Source organism: Ochotona curzoniae, unplaced genomic scaffold (genome assembly GCF_017591425.1).
Source record: "Ochotona curzoniae isolate NIBS_2020 unplaced genomic scaffold, NIBS_Ocur_1.0 contig_66, whole genome shotgun sequence".
Classification (NCBI taxonomy): Eukaryota; Metazoa; Chordata; class Mammalia; order Lagomorpha; family Ochotonidae; genus Ochotona; species Ochotona curzoniae.
The window spans coordinates 8583546-8602168 of record NW_024466512.1 but is presented as its reverse complement, the minus strand read 5'-3'; the positions used below and the strand labels follow the sequence as shown (position 1 = coordinate 8602168).

The window sequence follows — 18623 nt, the reverse complement described above, 5'->3', positions numbered from 1 at the left end:
TGAAGAACCTTTTCTGTGAAGTCTACCTTCCCCTGCACCAAATCCCCCAGAAATGTGCAAGCTACAGAAGAGTACCAACACACTCACAAGCAAGAAGTTACTCCCCGCCTTGCGTGGTCATGACATGCGCACAACCCATACTCCTAACTTCCTGAGTAGTACAATGCTTTTTTCCAAGGAAAGCACATGCACTGTGTGTCCTGTCACAATATCTGACAAAATAAACTACCAAACACAAGTGAATTGGAAATTCCTTTCAGACATCTTCTCAAGCCTTTCTGTGAGCGATTTGGTACAAGAGTGCCTCAAACACTCTAGCTGATTCTCCCTCACAAAAGAAATACCATGGCAGGCACTATGGCTCGTTGGGTCAAGAAACCACCTGGGATGCCAGTATCCTGTATCAGAGCGCCATTTCCAGACCCATCTACTGCACTTCCGATCTAGCTGCCTACTAACATGCCTGAGAGGCAGTGGTTGAGGGTTTCCATCAACACGCTGGGAGAGTCAGGAGGCGCCCCTGGCTGCTGCCTCAACCTCACAGCTTCCTCTTCCGGAGGAGTGAACGAGCAATGAGAGATCTGTCTGCTCTCTTAAACTGTCACTGTCTCAAATACATAAACAAATCTTAATTTAAAAAATGCCTACCAGTATGTGAGCTGGTTTAATGACTTCAAGCGCTTTGGCCAGCACCGAGGACATGGCTGTGAGCTGGTTTCTGATCTGCTCTGAAGGCATGCTTTGCAAATGAGGACCAATTGGAGCATCTTCGCGGGTAGCATAATTCAAATCAGATCCAAAGCTCAGAGTGCGAGTAGTGTGGTCAATACGAACCTTTGAAATTAGTAAGAAACATGAAGTTGCTATCCAAATTAAAGGTTTTCCATACAAATCTGAAGTGAATCAGAAAATAAACAAAGGCTACATTGCGAATCTAAATGATTGGCTAAGAGGAGTGCTAAAATGATACCACTATACCAAAAGTTAAAAAACTACATGTCCCAGCTGCTTCACTTTATCAAAAGCATAGAAACTACAGTATGTCATCTCTCAGGGTCCAGCACAATGGCTCAGTTCCATTCCCGTCTTCCAAGTGCCAGGATCCTCATGGGCACTTGTTCATGACCCAGCTGCTCCACTTCCCATCCAGCTCCCTGCTTGTGGCTTGGGAAAGCAGGACGGCCCAATGTTTTGGGATCCTGTACCCGTGTGGGAGACCTGGAGGAAGTTCCTGGCTCCTGGCTTCGGATCGGCATGACACCGGCCATTGCAGTTCAGTTGGGGAGTGAATCATCAGATGAAAGATATTCCTCTCTGTCTCTCCTCTCTATATATCTGACTTTATAATAAAAATAAATAAATCTTTTTTAAAAATAACAATAATAAAATTTTAGACTTAGTGTCCCCTAACAGCACATACCTGCAGGTCACAATGCCTTGCTGCATCTACTATGGCCCGTTCCAGTTGGAAAGCATCAACAAAAGGAACCAGAGAAGTCAAACGAGAAAACTCAATGCTCTGATAAATCTGGGCCACCTGCATATAAAACACATGGTTAGTGACAGCCACCTTCTATCATGTAATGTACAATCTTATGACAGCATGCCAAGCAAAAACTGCTTGCTAAAACTCAGCTCATGCTAACAGTATATAGCCGGAACTGGAGGTCAATTCCTAGCCATCTACTACAAATCCTAGGCTGTGCATCATCATGCTTAAGTTTTCCTCAAATATTCTCTTATCTTTTCAACTCCTAGTTTCACCATCAAAAAACTTAAATAATCACACAGCTATTACCTGCTACTTACCTTTACTTACATTTAAACATTTTCTAAAAATCATGTCTGAAGGAGACTGGCAGCATTACTACTTCATAGTCAGGCTGCTAATTAGCCTTCAGTTTTGTATAGCACATCAGAAATAACACTGCTTACATGTAGAAAGGAAAGCAGGTCAATGAAATGTGCAGAAAATGACATGACTACAGGACAGCCACCCCCTAAACGAAAACACGTGGGACAGGAACTTTAAGCTATTATAAGACACAATACTCAAACTTACTCAAGAAGATAGATGAAATGCATAAAAAGAAAACACTACTGATTTATAACACTGGGGAAAAGTAACCTCCTCACGAGGGGCAGTGACTGCCTGCCAAGTTTTCTGTGCAGTCTCTAAAGCTTTCCGGCGTCAATTCTGACTAATTCCACATTGACACAAGACAAAGTCAGAGAGGTGTGCAAAGATTCACATATGAAGGTGCTCAATGTCACATTTTCTAATGGGAAGCAAACTAGTAAGAAACAAGAGTCTGAACAACAAAGCCACGGTACCATCAGCCCACAAAAACAAATAAGGAAACGCCACATTCGGGAAAAAAGGAGAGGGTGCATTAAGACAGCTCTTAGCAAATAGGTGATGATTCTTACTTCAGTTAATCATAAGACTAATTTTAGCAAAGAGAACTTGGGGAAGCTTTCGAAGTTTGTCCAATTTCAGCTCAGTGCCAGGGTGCACCCAGCACCCCACGCCCTCACCTGCTGCAGGAGGCGAAGGATGGTGTTGCTTTGCAGTTGCGGCACATACTGCTGCAACTCTGGCTCCTTCTCAGGTTGCTCCCGCACCCAGTTCAGAACCTACAAAGGCCATTGAATTGACAAGGTTACATTCTGCAAACAGATAATGTCAAAAAGGCAAAAGCTTTCTCAAGCTCATTATTTATGCTTGTAGAAAAGGCAGAGCATGAAAAGACAGAAATCTTCCATCTGCTGGCTTACTCCTCAAATGCCTACAACTAATGGGGCTGGGCCAGGCCAAAGCTGAAAGCTCAAACTCCACTTGGGTCTCCAGGTGGGTGGCAGGAACCTAACTACTCAATTCATCGGCTGCTGCCTCCCAGGGAGCACATGAGCAGGAGGATGCTGGACTGGAAGCAGAGGGGAGACTCCACAGTAAGACAGGTGTCTCAACAGCAGCCTAACATGCTGCACCACAGTCTTGCCCTTTCAATTTGTTTTACACAAACTGATCACCAGGGCTAGTCCGACGGTGCAGTAAGATAAGGAGTACCAGCACCCCATATGGGCTCTGGCTCTAGTCCCAGCTGCTCTACTTCCAACTGAGCTCCCTGCTTACAGCCTAGAAAAGTTTGGCTAGAATCCTTGGCACTCCTGAACCCATATGGGAGCCAGAAGAAATTCCTGTCTCCAGACCCTTGTGGCCATTTGGGGTATAAACCAGCAGGCAGATTGTCTCTCTTTCCGTAACTTTGCTTTCTGATTTAAAAATGAATAAGTCTTAAAAAAAAAATTACAAATGTCAAAAAGTAAAATATGTGCCACAAAGTTCCTGATATTTGTCTGAAGGTGACTGACAGCAATGGCTAAATCAGTCATGCTGCTAATTTTCCTCCAATGTTTGTTTAGCACATCAGAAATATCTTTTTTCTTGACACCAAGAAAAAAGGATGAAATGTGCACTGAATTCAAACACATGTGACACTGCTTCTTCCTCAGGAACCATAAATACAACCCAGCCCTGCACTCGGGCTGGCCAGAGCAGCACACCCCAACTCTGAATATGGCAGCTCACCTTCGTGACTCTCTCACAGAGCTTCAGCGGGTTAAATTCCACTTCAAGCCAATTGTAAAGGTCTTTCACTTCTGGAACAACATACTGCAGCACGTTGAATCTGACCTAAGTGGGCAAAAACAAAGACGACATGTGATAAAGGAAGCTTCTCAAGCGAGCTCCTGAACTCTAAGAAACTACAGAATTCCACCTCTGGAAAGACTACCTCCTCTCAATTCTTAAATGTTCACTAAGAGGAAAGTGGTGTTCATGCAACAGTCCTCTACAGCAAAACATTCACCCAACCTCATTCTGAATATTTTTGCAAACTGAAATTATACAAAGAACACACAGAACTTACATCTTGCCATTTATTCCCTGGACACAGGACAAGCATTTGAATTTCATGTTAAAGAAAACTACCAAACATTCAAAATACACAGAACAATGTGCATCCATTACATGCACATAGTTGAGGTACAGACCATATATGCCAGTTCACACACACACTGTCAAGGGCAGCCCTAAAACCCGTGTGGATATGGAGATGACAGCATGCTCGAGGTGAATGGTGGTCAGGGGACGCATTCAGAAAACAAGTACAGATCTCACAAACATAAGGTGAAAAACTGCACATCGTTCCCTTTGCATAAACTTGACATTTTATGTGAACCACACAAATAAAACCAAGCTGTGGTTTATCATCAGAACAATGGCTGATAAAAGAGTGGCATGTTTAGCAAAAACCCTGTGAGAGTTCACCCAACCACATTTACAGATCATTAAATGAATATTTCATTTCAATAGAACTCAATTTCTCTACAACAAAGCCAATCACAAGTTCTTTTTTACAAAGAAAACAAGACTATTATAATTTCATAGAACTCTAAGAATAGCCTATTATACAAAATTCCATCTTCTCTTTCACACTGGAATATGTTCCATGCTGGGAAATAAGGCAAGCAGAATAAATGCTAAGCCAGAGCAAGACTTGAAAACACAGGAGCAGACCAGGTAAACTGGCTGATGCACCTGCTAGCAGTGGGCAGCCGCACTCAGGCACTCCCAGCCAAGTCTAGCACCAACGCAGATTGGGTGCACAGCCGATTTCCTAAAATACCCGACTAGCTCTCCCTCAGAAGCATCCTCCGTCCACCACAGCTAGACAGGGCATACATTCCATTAGCTCATACGGAATGACAGGCTATTATTAATACTCTTCACACTAAAATTAGTAAGTGGATTTTCAATTTAAAAATCACACTCTACGCAGTCTTTTCCTGAAATAATGCAGCCAACTCCGCTCTCAGCAATTCACCTGCATGATGAGCAAGTCCAGGTCCTGACCTGAGACACATGACAGCATATGACAGCATTCACATTAATACCGTCGGGCAGTTATTTACTCCCCAGACACCACCCAGTGCCCTTCTCCAAATTTCTGCCCTTCATAAGCACCACAGGGCTCCAAATCTTCATGTCATGGCTGCTGGCCAAACGCTAACAATCTGTCAATAAAACTTCCTTCTAATAATGCAATTGCTTTGACACTTAGTCCTTCTTTGACATAGATTCTGACCAGACACTGTACTTCACAGACAATTGCAGCAGGCTACAACACAGAGATAAAGTGGAGAAATTCTTTTATATGTTTCCCCTACCCCTCCCCCAGAAACTTGAAACAAAGGAAATTACACTGCTATTATCAAGAGATAATGTTACAAAAGAAAAATGCTGTTATCTAGAAAACCTACTAGTTGTTATCAAAATTGATTCTTCCAGAAAGTAAGGCCATCAGTGACTGGACTTGCTTCCTGATTAGTCATTTACACAGCACCAAACAAAGCTGCACGTGCTGTATTTTTCTGGCATTTCTTTAACTGCTCCATTCACAAAGTAAGGACATGTAATGGTCTATACCCAAATTATCTCCACAATCCTTGTCTCCAGCACCTGTACCGTTTTCCCCCACCTCAAAGCAATGTGCTGGAAGGAACTGCGGTACTAGTAAGCAGTGTCAGTGTGAAGCCCGAGAACTTCAGCTTGCCAGGGAGACATGTTGTGTGTGGAATGTCTTGGCCAGGCGCAGAGCAGACATGCCACAAGGCTCCACGGAATCACACTGTGAAGATGCACAAGGCAGGGTCCACCTTTGAAGCTAATGGAGCATAAATGTTTGGCTAACCAAACACAGACAATATATTTGGAAAAAAGAAATTGTGTTGTATCAAATATTAGATGTCTTTATCCTGCCTGTATTCCCTAAACAATATAACTTACTTTGTATTACTAGTTATGCAATATACAAGGCAACAAGTACATTATATGCAAATATAACACCATCACATGTAAGGGACTCAAACATCTGCTGGCTTTCATATTCATGGGCAAAGTACAACTGTATCCTATACCTAATTTCATTTCGGTATATAAATCTGATTAAAACTACTCCTTGGGCCCGGCGCGGTGGCGCAAGTGGTTAAAGGTCCTTGCCTTGCACACCCGGGATCCCATATGGGCGCCGGTTCTAATCCCGGCAGCCCCGCTTCCCTTCCAGCTCCCTGCTTGTGGCCTGGGAAAGCAGTCGAGGACGGCCCAAAGCTTTGGGAACCTGCACCCGCGTGGGAGACCCGGAAGAGGCTCCTGGCTTCGGATTGGCGTAGTATCAACCCGTTGCGCTCACTTGGGGAGTGAATCATCGGATGGAAGATCTTCCTCTCTGTCTCTCCTCTCTGTATATCCGCCTTTCCAATAACAAAATAATAAAAATAAATCTTTAAAAAAAAAAAAAAAAAACTACTCCTTGTGAGTGACCTAAGAGGAAGATAGTGGACACCTCCCTCTTGGGTTACCACTCCCACTGGAAAGCACAAAAACCAGGACAGGGGCAGGGGTGGCTAGACAGAAAGGCACCTGCCGGTATGTGTGTGGGTTGTATAGTAGGGTTGGTTGAGTTGAACTTGGCTACAATGCCCATTGACATGTACAAGAGCTAAATGAGATGTGGGACAAACTGAACAAGCCTGTGGTACACACTGGCATGCATCGGAACCAGGGTGGGGGCAGGACTGGTGGGGGCAATTGGGGAGTCACCCCAACTAGGCTGCAACTCCCACTGGTTTGTGTGAGGGCAACCAGTATGGAGTGGGCAGGATCAGGATGGACTGCAACACCCATTGGTTCACGTGTAAGACAGGGCTGGAAACAGAACTGACCCAGCAGTTGCAACCACCAGCATGTGCACAAGCTGATTGGGGCAACGGAATGTGCCGGCCCCTGTAGTGGCAAGCACACACAAGAATCAGGGCTGGGATCACCTCAGACAAAGTTTCTTTGGAGATCCCTCCAACTGAACTACTGATATCAGAACCCCAACCATGAAGAGACTATGTCAGCCAGTGGATTCTGAATAGATTTCATCGCTTGGAACGGCGAGATTGGCAGCAATTCCGAACTGTTGAGCTATCAAAACTGCTTGAGCAGGACCCTCAGAGCACGCATCACATTGGAGATCTGGGATTAGAGGGAGGCTGGGTGGGGCTTTTCCCTTTGTTTCTCCTCTTACTCCAGATAGAGGGGGAAAAATGATGATATTAGTGTGGAAACAATGTTCTTACCCACTTTCCTGTAGCCCTTGACACTTTGTACCCTAATCAACTAAGTAAGATTATTTAAAAAACAAAAATCACTCCTCTAGTAACACAAGAGTTTAAGACAAGTCAGAATAGTTTAGGCAACCAAAATTGACCTAGATTTCTGATCTGCTGTCCTGACCTTACCACATTTCCTATGACTGCCACCTAATCAGCCATCAGCCATGACCCATGACCCATGACCCTGGGCACTGAGTGCTCTACCGTGTTCAGTCAGTCCAAGCTCTGCTTCAAGTCACACTAACTGAACCCCAGTGTGCTCACTCATCTCAACTAAACACAAAGCTGACTTCCGTCAGGGGTTCTGAAGAACGCACCCGAACGCCCTACAGCACTTCCACAATTTAATCATGAATTGCTGCAACTGTGGAGCAAGTTAGTTACTGAAACTCACACTAACCATATCATTAATGAGGCCAATTCGAGTCGGTGGGGCTTGAAGACCTAGCAGTGTTGCCAGGCGACGCTGCTTCTCCACTATGATACCATCCATGTCCAGAAGCCGAGCAATGTCTGTGCGCTCCGGTGTGATGGGGATGGAAAGTGTGGCCAGGAGGACTCTGGTAGACATCCTGTGACGGACAAAGTGGAATCATCAGGAAGCAGAAAAGCACTCTAACCATCTGGTAAAATCTGGCAGAATATGGACATCACAATAACTTTCAAATCTTATTCTATCATGACATGGGATGAATTAAACAAGCTCTGCTTTAACAAATACTTGTGGAATCCTACTTTATCCACCCACCTGGTACTGACATCGCTTTTGATAAGATTGTGACTAAATGGCAGAGAAGGCATAGTTTCATAAATAAAACTACGGCAGCTTCACCAACCAAGGTAAAATAAATGGGGGATAGGGTGTTACTAAAATACCATAAGTGAACAATTATAACAGGAAAGGGGAAGGGTGCTTCAAAAACATTCTCCATAGGCCCGGAGGCATGGCCTAGCTAGCAGCTAAAGTCCTCGCCTTGAACGCGCCTTGAATACGCCGGGATCCCGTATGAATGCTGGTTCTAATACTGGTGGCTCCACTTCCCATCCAGCTCCCTGCTTGGGGCCTGGAAAAGCAGTCGAGGACGACCCAAAGCCTTGGGACACTGCACCCGTGTGGGAGACCTGGAAGAAGTTCCTGGATCCTGGCTTTGGATTGGCATACCATCGGCCGTTGCACTCACTTGGGGAGTGAATCATCAGACAGAAGATCTTCCTCTCTGTCTCTCCTCCTCTCTGTATATCTGAATTTCCAATAAATAAATAAATCTTGAAAAAAAAAATTCTCCAATGTACAGGACAATTCCCACATAACAGAACTATTCAACCAAAACGTCCACAGTGTGGAGGCTGAGAAATTCTGACATGGACCAAGCCAGTTCTCACTTTACCACTGCCCAGCTGTATGGCAGCCTTACCGTTGCATCTCCTCTTGTGTAAGATTCTTCCTCATTTCTCTGGACAGATGGTAAAGACGATGGAGTGTAGATGCATGAAAAAGAGCGTTTCCAGATTTCCAGAACACAGTTGAGACTTTATTATAGTAATTTGCCATTAACTGAGGTTTAGGTGGCTTTTTAGACAATGAGAATAGCCCATGAATATCTTCCACAGCTTTGAACGCTTCCTGAAATCAACAGCATAGGTTACAGTCCTTTCATTACAAAGCAAACCTAACTTGCACATCTATGAAAACCCAAAATATACAGCACCTAAAAATAAATGCAGCAAATGTAACTTCAGATTTCTTTAGGAAACACTGCACGGAGCATGCTGGAAGGAAAATATTTACATAATATGCTACTTGAGCACTATAAAGAAAAAAAAATTGAAGGATGCAGCACAGAACAAACAAGCTGTTTCTCAGTGACAAAACAATGAATTTTTATTCCTTTATCCATTTTTTAATAACAGTAAAGACTTGTTTTCTACAAGTCTGGGCATCCCAATGGAAAAAGAACACATTATAGGACAAGAAAAAGAGATCAGATCAATTCTTATTGGGCTGAAACACTCTGAAATTTGGGCTTGTTCTAGTTTAAACTACACATTTTTGCCGAAAATGAAAAGGCTTCAAGTTTTTAAGGCTACATAATAATGTCTGAACTGTATTCTTTTTTACTAAAAAAGAAAAATATAGAGACAGTTGTTTTCCACCTGCTGGTTCATTCCCCAGACAGTGACAACAGCCTGCAGTTGGCCAGGCCAAAGCCAAGAGCCACGGCTTCTTCCTACTCCCTCGACGGTGGCAGTCCCAAGTTCTGGGACCACCTTCTGCTGCGTTCTCAGGCTACAGCAGGAAGGTTAGATGTGGAGTGGCTAGGACACAAACCAATGTCCAGGAAACGCTGAAGTCAGCTGCTCTCCCATAATGGTAGCCCCTAAACTAGAGTCTTAAAACAAAGGCCAGGCTGAGAAGGCAAATTTCTCAGCTCCCCAGACCTCCAATGTGTGGCATTCAGCACACAGCAGAGCGGCACAGGATATACCCAGTAAATGACCCACAGCAGCGAAAGGCAAGTCAATTGTTTTCATTTCCAAGTGCTTGGGACCCTGCACTCACGTGGGAGATTCCAAAGAAGCACCTGCTTCAGTTTAGGCCAGCCATTAGGAAAGTGAACCAGCAAATGAAGATCTCTCCCTCTCCATACATTTTTCAAGTAAATAAATCTTTAACAACAACAACAACAACAGAAAAATCTCCTGGGGATGTTAACACGTTTCTCTGTCCATATAGCAACTTAACCTATTCCCACACTGACAACAGTCAAGGAACCATGCTAGGACCAGCACAAGACAGAAACTGGACTGGAACAGATTTGGCCCAGATTTCACAGGCAAGCAAACAAAAATACTCTAAGCTTCCTGTCTAAAAGTATTTTTAATCCATCAGACAACATTAAATTCCTCAATTTACCTATTAGAATTAACCAATGCACACTAAGATGATTCTCATTAGGGAACAGAGAGCAGTAAGTTAACACACTGTTGTTACGATGCCAACCTACCTGCCACAGCTCCATGCTGATGGCGCTGTCCAGCTGCACGAGCCGCGTCTCCAGGTGCATAGACTGGCTCTCTGGGTTATTCAGATTGATGGCTGTGCTCTGGTTATGGTGGCGCTGGATTTGTGCTAAATGCATTCTCAAATTGTCACACAGCTTACGGAATTCAGCCTTACGAGTATACTGAAGGCAGAATTTGAAGGCTATAAACAAACACAGCAAAAAACATTAGGAAACTTCTACCGTCAACTTAAAGTTTTTATTTTACTTCACATATTAAGATCAGATATTAACCAAGATTCACCAAATTCATCACCAGTTTTTGAAGGTGACTGATGAAGTGTCATCACTTACTCCATGTCCTCACTAGGCTTTTAACTGACCTCTACAAAACCAAAGATAAAGCCATCAGTCCTGCCCTAGTTCCAGCTTCTGCTGGAGTTCCAGAAGCTTACAAACGGAAAACTGGAATTCAGATCTAACACTTCACATCCTACAAATATTTCTGAGATACAGTGGCAAAGAAAGCCACTTACACTAATTAAAACTAGAGATTAGCAAAGACCTAACTGCAACTGTATATACACATGTATGTGAACGGCTTGGCCATCACCGAAGTACAGTAACTTCTGACTGACACACACGCAATATTAACATTCTTGTTCTAGAATTACTGTGCTCTTAAAAGTCATTCAACAGATCTTAAATTAAAATTAATCATCAAAATGCCTAAGTTTACTTGTGTTGGGTGAAAATTCATATGCAATCCATGTAAACAAAAACACAGGCTCCAATACCCCAGCTAAGCACTCCTAGTCCAAAAGCACTCACACATGCTGATCACCCTGTAAGACTGCAGCATGCGCTGCAGCATCCCAGTGTAGCAGCAGCCAGGGACCAAGCCGCGACCCCAATTCTCCACAGGAAATGCATCCAGCCCAGCCCCTCCAAGGCTCAAAGCACATGTAAAGTAACAACTGACACTAGGATTGTCCATGTTCCTCACAACTGCATCTTGTATTCAGTTCTACTGCAATAGATGCATGGATAGATGGATGGATGGATGGATGGATGGATGGAAGGAAGGAAGGAAGGAAGGAAGGAAGGAAGGAAGGAACCACCAACACTCACAGAATTCTTTAAATGCAGAAACCTTTGACACCCAAGAGGCACAGAGCCTACCAAGAATTTGTAGTAATGGAGTTCTTCCCGGTCACCTGGAGAGTTTTTCTTTTTTTTCCCTCCAACCTGGAGAACTCCATGTTCAAGTCTTTGCATGTGCATTTCATGTGGAAGTGTTCTGAACTAGTAAAACTAGCTACTAATGCAACACTTACTTAAGACTAAAATGTCAATTTTATTCCAATAATGTCCAACACTAGTTGATTTTAAGTACTAACAAAGAAAAGGTTAGTCTGCAAATCAGAAGGGGTTATCAACTTTTCGAATCATTTATTCAGATCGCATGTTGCCATTTTACCTTGTTGGGCAATATCATGGTAGAGGCGTTCCACTCTAGAGTTGTTTCGAAGGAGGTCCAAACACTGTCTGTACGATTCCCACAGGAATTTAACCCAGGGAGTTAGAAGCAGTCGGTCAGTCCGATCCTGAGTGTCTTCCCCACTTACAGCACTCAGCAGAACACTGCAGAGACAGGAAAACCCGGTAACCAGACATGATTTCCCACTTCGTCACATGATTAAAATCCAAAACCAAAATCAAAAGTCATCATCTGAAAACAGTGAAAATTGCTCCTACAACTCTACACAGTGAGAGGCTCAGCATTCCCTACCGTGGGAAGTCCCAAACAACATTTTAATTATTGTACACTCTTTTCTCTTAGAGCTACACTGCTCTACCTTTGAGTATTACATCATTTCAGACTGCAAGCAAGCATTGTTGTGATGACCATCAGAAACGTTTTCGAGTTCAGCCCACACACCTCTCGGGGGTTTGAATATTATCCAGATCTTCTATATCCAACACCATCTGCTGGGACTCCTCCTTAGCAGCTTCGGTTTTCTCCTCTGCCAGCTTCAAATACGCCCTGACAACATCCTCCAAAGATTTAATGTTCACCTAATAACAGAAACCAAATGGCAAACTGTTTTCCCAATGAAACTAGACAAAGCTTCAAAAGTAAATTTTGATATAAGGTACATTAACTTTGAAAAGAAAACTCTTCCACAAACTTTAAAAGCATCCCTTCAAGATATAAACTGGCTCACGCGTACCTGCTGACAGATGTTCTTATATTGGTATAATCCTTCCTTAGCCAAGTGGCTCTTGCGAAGGTCCACGCAGAGTTCCAAGTATTTCAGCATAATTGGTTCGTGTATCTTTTGCCATGTTCTGTGTTTCTTACTTTTCATAACATCATAAAGAACATCCAAAGCAGGCTGTTTTTTGCCAACCTCAAGAAATTCTGGAAAAAAAAAAAAAGAAATTCTGAAATTCAGGATCATTAAAATCAACATATACAACACCAAAGTCTGACTCTTGTTTCAACTGGCTGCTTTAATTCCTACTCATTACCAACTTTCTGTGGGTCACATTTTTGACTCTGAAAATTATGCCAAAATTATCCAAAATAAATCAGTGAATATTGCTACTCTCAAAACACTATCCACAGTAAAATTGAATTTTACTCAATTCCACTGTGATTTAAAGGTTCCAGAAAATTAAGTCATGAAGTAAGAAAATCTCAAAATCCAATTACCTTCAGTCACCCAGATCTAGCTGAGGAAACTGTTGACTGTTCACATCACTAAGGCAGGAGAAAACATGAGACTGCCACTGCCAGCCAAGATCAACTGACTATATATACACACTCAGATGGGTCTGTTGCTGAGCTTTCTTTTTAAAAAGATGCGTTTATTTACTTGAAGCGCTGAGTTGCAGAAAGAGGGACAGAGCAGGGGAGGGGCGTCTTCCATCAGCTGCAACAGCAAGAGTAGGGCTAGGCTGAAGCCAAGAGCATCCTCCAGGCTCTGTCACAGAATGCAGGGCCCGAGCATTTGGGGCCTCCTCCACTATTTCCCAGGCCGTTAACAGGGAGCCAAGTTGGAAGTAGAGCAATCAATATGGGTGCCTGTATAGGACCAGCTCTATAGAAAGTGTCTTAATCTATTATTCCATTTATAGGTATTCTATTATGTAGATTAACAGAGCCTATGAAACCAGGTTGCTGAAACCAGGTGGTTAGTGCTCCAACTTTGTTCCTCACTATCAGATTTACCTGGGTTTTCTGCCTTTCCATGTTGTTTTACAGTAAGTATGTAGGATCTGATAGACGTACAGAGTAACTATCCAGTTTCCAATCCATAAACAGATTGTCCAAGCTTATTTACTAAACATGAGGAAGTTAGAGACTAACAGCAGGTACTTCAAAAACCATTTATCAATATGAGGGGCTGGTACCACAGCACAGCACGCTTAAGCCACTGCTTGGGATGGTCTACACCCACATGCCCCAGCTAAATGACACCAACCCAACTACCTCGAAATATACCTGCAAACAGACCAAAAGGGTCAAGCACCAGAGTTCGTGCCACTGACAGGGGAGACCCGGATGGAGTTCCTGATTCTTGGCATGGTCTAGCCCAGACCCAGCTGTGGACAACCATTTAGAGAATGAAGCACAGGATGGAAGCTTTCTCTCTCTCCACCATTCTATTTTGAAATAGACCTATTTTTTTTTTTAATGTATTTATTTGTATTGGAAAGTCAGATATACAGAGAGGGAGAAACAGAAAGATCTTCCATCTGCTGGTCCACTCCCTAGATGGCCACATTGGCTGGAGCTGAGCCAATCTGAAGCCAGGAGCCTGGAGTTTCTTCCAGGTCTCCATGCACGGGTGCAGGGTCCCAAGGCTTTGGGTTATCTTCTACTGCTTTCCCAAGCCACAAGCAGAGAGTTGGATGGGCAGTGAAGCAGTTGGAACCAGAACCACCACCCATAAGAGATGCTGATACTTTGTTCGATTCTTTACATTGTAAAAAAAAACACAGCAGCACTACTGAAATGACTAGCCTCCCATTTTTACAGTACTAAAATTTTACACATTAAACTACTATATACAAGCATCACCAAGTTTATAACACAAATCAAATTAAACTGATGAGCTAGTGCTAGCAGAATGATGACAGGATAAAAACTGTCTACAAATAACCCACTTTCCCCATCTCTTACTCTAAATGGGAGTCTTGTTTAAAAAACAGAAAAAGTGTGTTCTCCTTCTTAAAGTCAATCAAAACTTCCAATTCCAACTCTCCCTGCTTTATTTGAAAGGTGGAGTGAGCAAGCCTAACCAATGGCCCCAACATCCTTGGTTCACTCCCCCAAATGTCTGTTACCAGTCCAGAGCTAACCCAGGCTGAATGCAGGCTCCTGGGCACCACGTGGGATTTAACTGCAAGGACCCACCCACTGCAGCCCACTCATCAGCAGGGAGCTGGGATCAGAAGCTGTGTGCATCCCAAGCAGGACTTCACTGCCATGGCAAGCATTTGTCCCCAAATTCCATATTTCTTCACTTTGAAACTGTCTCAAACCAAAGCAAATGCAGGAGAAAGTTTACAACGGACATCCTGCCTCTCACCAAATAAAGACAAAATGGTTAGGAAAAGGAACTTTATGAAAGAAAACCACTGGAATAGGGATAAATTTTTTTCATAGAACTCAATGATGAATCTTCCATTCTATCCCAACTTATTACAAAGAGGACTTTGCTTCTCTAAATGAGTTAAAGGAGAGGGAGCTTTTCAAGACCCTTCACAGTTGATGTCTACATTAATCTTACAGATATTAAAACCAAAACCTAGCATTTATAAACTATTCCTAGGAAAGTAAGCATTTTGAGCTTACCTTTCAGGCACCTGTCAGAAACTCTGTATCTTCCTAGATAATGAAAGTTACTGTCAGTCCTTGGTTTAAGTCTACTTGTACAATACACCTAACAGGAAAGCTATAATGTTACCCAGTTGTGCCTGTAGTAGCAACAACTTGGTCTTAACGCACTGATTTTGAATTTAAATAAAAAATTAAAGGCCAGGCATGCAGTGGCCTAGCTGCTCAAGTCCTCACTTTCAACACACCAGGATCCCATATGGGCGCTGGTTCTAATCCCAGCAGCTCCACTTCCAGTTCCCTGCTTGGGGCCTGGGAAAGCAGTTGAGGACAGCCCAAAGCCTTGGGACCCTGCACCTGTGTGGGAGACCTGGAGGAAGCTCCTGGCTCCTGGCTTTGGATCGGCGCAGCACCGACCACTGCAGGTCACCTGGGGAGTGAATCATAGGAAGGAAGTTTTTCCTCTGTCTCTCCTCCTCTCTGTATATCTGACTTTGTAGTAAAATAAATCTTTTCTCTTAAAATATTCCTCTGATACAGACAGGTTAGGCTGAAAAATTACTGTGCTCAAATGCATTTGCATTTTGAGCTAAGCCAGTGAATTGGAATGTCTGGCATTACAAATGTTACAGATAAGATGCTTAGACCTAAAGATTGAGGTGGCCTTTCTCTGTCCAGGTCCAGGTGTCCTAGCAGCCCTGGGCCAGCTGGCCTGCTCATTCCTAAAACCACAGGCAACAGGCAGCACAGGAAGGGAAGGCTGCCTTCTCAGACACAGGTTCACACCCACACTATCCTCATCCTACTCCACACTCAGATGCTGTCCCCAACTTTCACATCATGAATCAAGCCAACTGCAACTTAGAAACTGAAAGAAATTTTGATTTCCTGTATGTATTCTAATTTTCAAAAGTTACTAAAGTGTTAAATCCACACGAAGATTCCAAAGGCAGGGATTAGGAAGGGAACAACCCTGAGCCTGTATAATTTGGGCCACTGAAATTCACAGCGCTTCAGCCTGCCGGCGTGGGGGTGGGGTACAAACATACCTACTGACAGCTCAGGAGGCCACTTTATGTACCACAATCTGGAATTTTAAAGCATAGCTTGCTGTAATGGGTTTCTACTTTAATTTACTTTTTCTCATAAACTAAAACAGTGCCTGAAGCTGTCTGTTCTTAGCACTCGATTACAATTACTGATCAAACGTAGGATGTCGTGTGCACATGCTTTAATAGTTACTATCATCCTCAGAATTTGGAACTATCCTCCAGACCGGTCCCTCGCCCTCCACAGAAGTGCTACTTTTAGCTTAAAATAGAAAGGATGCGACCAACACATCTGGGGAGCTGACAGAGCATCACTGGCACCGATTTCGCCCAATGACTTCAGCTAAGCTTTTCACAAAATGAAATTTCAGGCAAGCTAACAAGATAACCTCCCCAAACACGTATGCACTGTAGGACTCCAACATCCACCTACAACCTGGCCAGCAAAAGGTGAAAACAAGATACGGATTAAACATGGATACGTTTAAAGGAAAAAAAAAAAAAAAAAAACACTTTAACGAGAACGCTTTTAAAGACCAGATAGACGCATAAAACGCCCTGCACCCTTGTAATGCGACGTAATAAATGCCTCCTGCGGAGACCTGGGCGCGCCAGCCCTGCCCCGAGCGACCACGCCATGCGTGCACTTGTGGAAAAGTCGCACATCTGCACACTGAGACCTTGGGTCAGCCCTCGCGCAGCAACTCATTCCCCGAGTGACCTTGGGAAATTCTCTCTCCTCTCTCTCAGTGTTTCGTTCTCTTTAAGCGAGAATTCAAAATCCCTTTCCAATATTCACTCCGTTCCAACTTCCTGAGCTTCGGAATCGCCTTTCGGACTGCCCCCCTAAACCATGCCAGGAGCAAACAAGGAAGCCGACGAAATGGGTCAGAGGACCCAGAGTGAACCCTGTGGCCGGGCGGAGGCCGAGTGGACCCTGCCCAGGCCGGCCCTGCGCAGGGAAGAGCCTGGGCGCACGGCCTGGGACGAGGGAGGGGAGGGCGCAGAGGGGGCCAGGGCACTCGGCCGGGCTGCGGCCGGCGGGAGGTGGAGCCGAGAAGCTCGCGTGCATTGTCCCCGGGAGGGAGCCATGTTTCCTCCTCCCCGGCACTCCCAGATGGCGGCCCGGCAGCCGGGCCTAGGCAGGCGGAAGCCCCGCGGGGTGGAAGGCCAGCCCGGGGGCGGGGACCGGGGGCCGCCCGGACCCCAGGATCGCAGCCGCTGAGACGCAGCAGCGGGCGGCGGGAGAGAGAAGGGCCCCCGGGGCGACGGTTCCCGGCCGGGCGCCTCCCACCCCCGCTCGGTCGGCCTGGGAGGGGACGCGGAGCCCAGCCACGGGCCGGAAAGGCGGCCGCGGGCGGGCGGCCGAGCAGCGAGGAGGGGGCCGGGCCCTCGGACTCCGAGGCCTCCGGCAGCCCCGGCCGGCGCGCCCCGATCCCTCCCCAACTCACCGTTGGCGCGTTTGAGCGCATTTTCCGGCCTCTGGAAGTAGGCCGGCATCTTGGCGGCAGGCTCGGCTCACCCGGGGTCAGCCAACTCCCCAATGGCCAGGGCCGGCAGAGGGGACTGAGGGGAACCAGCGCGAGGACCCACGCGCCTCGCCAGCAGTCGCCCGCGCCCAGCCGGCCAGAGACGGAAAGGAAGGGGCCACGTGATCCCCGCGCGGCGGCACTGCCGCGGCCCAGGCCCCGGATGTAGGGGCGGGTGTCGCCGCGCGCCCTGCCCCCTCGGCACGCGCAGGCGCGCTGGCGCCGCGCACGCCGGCTGACGTGGCGGGTTACGGCGTCGTCGGAGAGCGCGTGTTTGGGCTGCGCACTCGGGCGTCTCGGGGCGGCGTTGAGGGACGGGGATTGCCAAGGCGCCAGGGGAGGATTGATGAGTTCCGGGGAAAGGCAGGTGTCTGCACAGGTTCGTGCTCAGCTTGTGCGTGAGGTCCCATGGCTGTTCTTGGGATGCCGGGTTGCTTTCAAGGCCGTGCGTGCAGCAGGTGTGTTGCTGCTGGCGGCGCCCGTCGCTGGGCATCAGTGCCTGCCTGTCCCCGGCGCGCAGGCCTGGGAGACCGGGAACCGTTAAGGCATATGTATGAAAAGTTTTTCTGCGAAGAGGTACAATAAGCGAATTTAGGAAGGCATACCACGTTAATAGGAAACCACAACACCCACAAAAAAGTTTTTTTTCTCCCGTCTGCAAGCTCATTGGCTGAAACTGGGAGGAACTCATTCCAGGGTCCCTATGTAGGGGAGGCCAGTTACCCACTGCCCGCCCCATCCCAGGGTCTTGTGCAGGGAACTAGCTGGGTACTGTGAGATGACACCTGTTGCCTTAATCAGTAGCGCAAACACCCACCTCTCGGTTTTTCTGTTTATCTAAATATAAAATTAGAAAATTTAAGATATGCAAATGTGGACCAAAATACTCAGTCACAAATTCTTTTTTTTTTTTTTAAGACTTATTTATTTTACTGGAAAGGCGGATGTACAGAGAGGAAGATCTTCTGTC

At 45.5% G+C, this 18623-nt stretch overlaps 1 protein-coding gene and 2 non-coding genes across 7 annotated transcripts in view; all 3 read right to left on the bottom strand.

Moving 5' to 3' along the window:
* EIF3A (eukaryotic translation initiation factor 3 subunit A) overlaps positions 1-17764 on the bottom strand; it is a 30258-nt gene extending 12494 nt beyond the window's left edge. For 4 of the 5 annotated variants that reach the window (XM_040992030.1, XM_040992031.1, XM_040992029.1 and 1 more), the window contains exons 1-11: positions 17576-17753; positions 12461-12651; positions 12169-12305; positions 11707-11870; positions 10230-10429; positions 8640-8848; positions 7625-7796; positions 3593-3697; positions 2539-2637; positions 1421-1537; positions 649-834 (exon numbers count right to left, since the gene is read on the bottom strand). In XM_040992030.1, coding sequence (XP_040847964.1) covers positions 649-834; positions 1421-1537; positions 2539-2637; positions 3593-3697; positions 7625-7796; positions 8640-8848; positions 10230-10429; positions 11707-11870; positions 12169-12305; positions 12461-12651; positions 17576-17624 — 1629 coding nt within the window. In that variant the 5' untranslated portion in view covers positions 17625-17753. Of the gene's footprint in view, positions 1-648; positions 835-1420; positions 1538-2538; positions 2638-3592; positions 3698-7624; positions 7797-8639; positions 8849-10229; positions 10430-11706; positions 11871-12168; positions 12306-12460; positions 12652-17575 lie in introns of all 5 variants that reach the window. The other variant, XM_040992028.1, reaches the window with a different exon arrangement.
* LOC121164421 lies at positions 1840-1970 on the bottom strand. Its single transcript, XR_005885090.1, has one exon. It is a non-coding gene; the product is annotated as a small nucleolar RNA SNORA19 (small nucleolar RNA).
* Positions 3355-3480, bottom strand: LOC121164422. The gene has a single exon (XR_005885091.1). It is a non-coding gene; the product is annotated as a small nucleolar RNA SNORA19 (small nucleolar RNA).
* Positions 17765-18623: the final 859 nt, after the last annotated feature.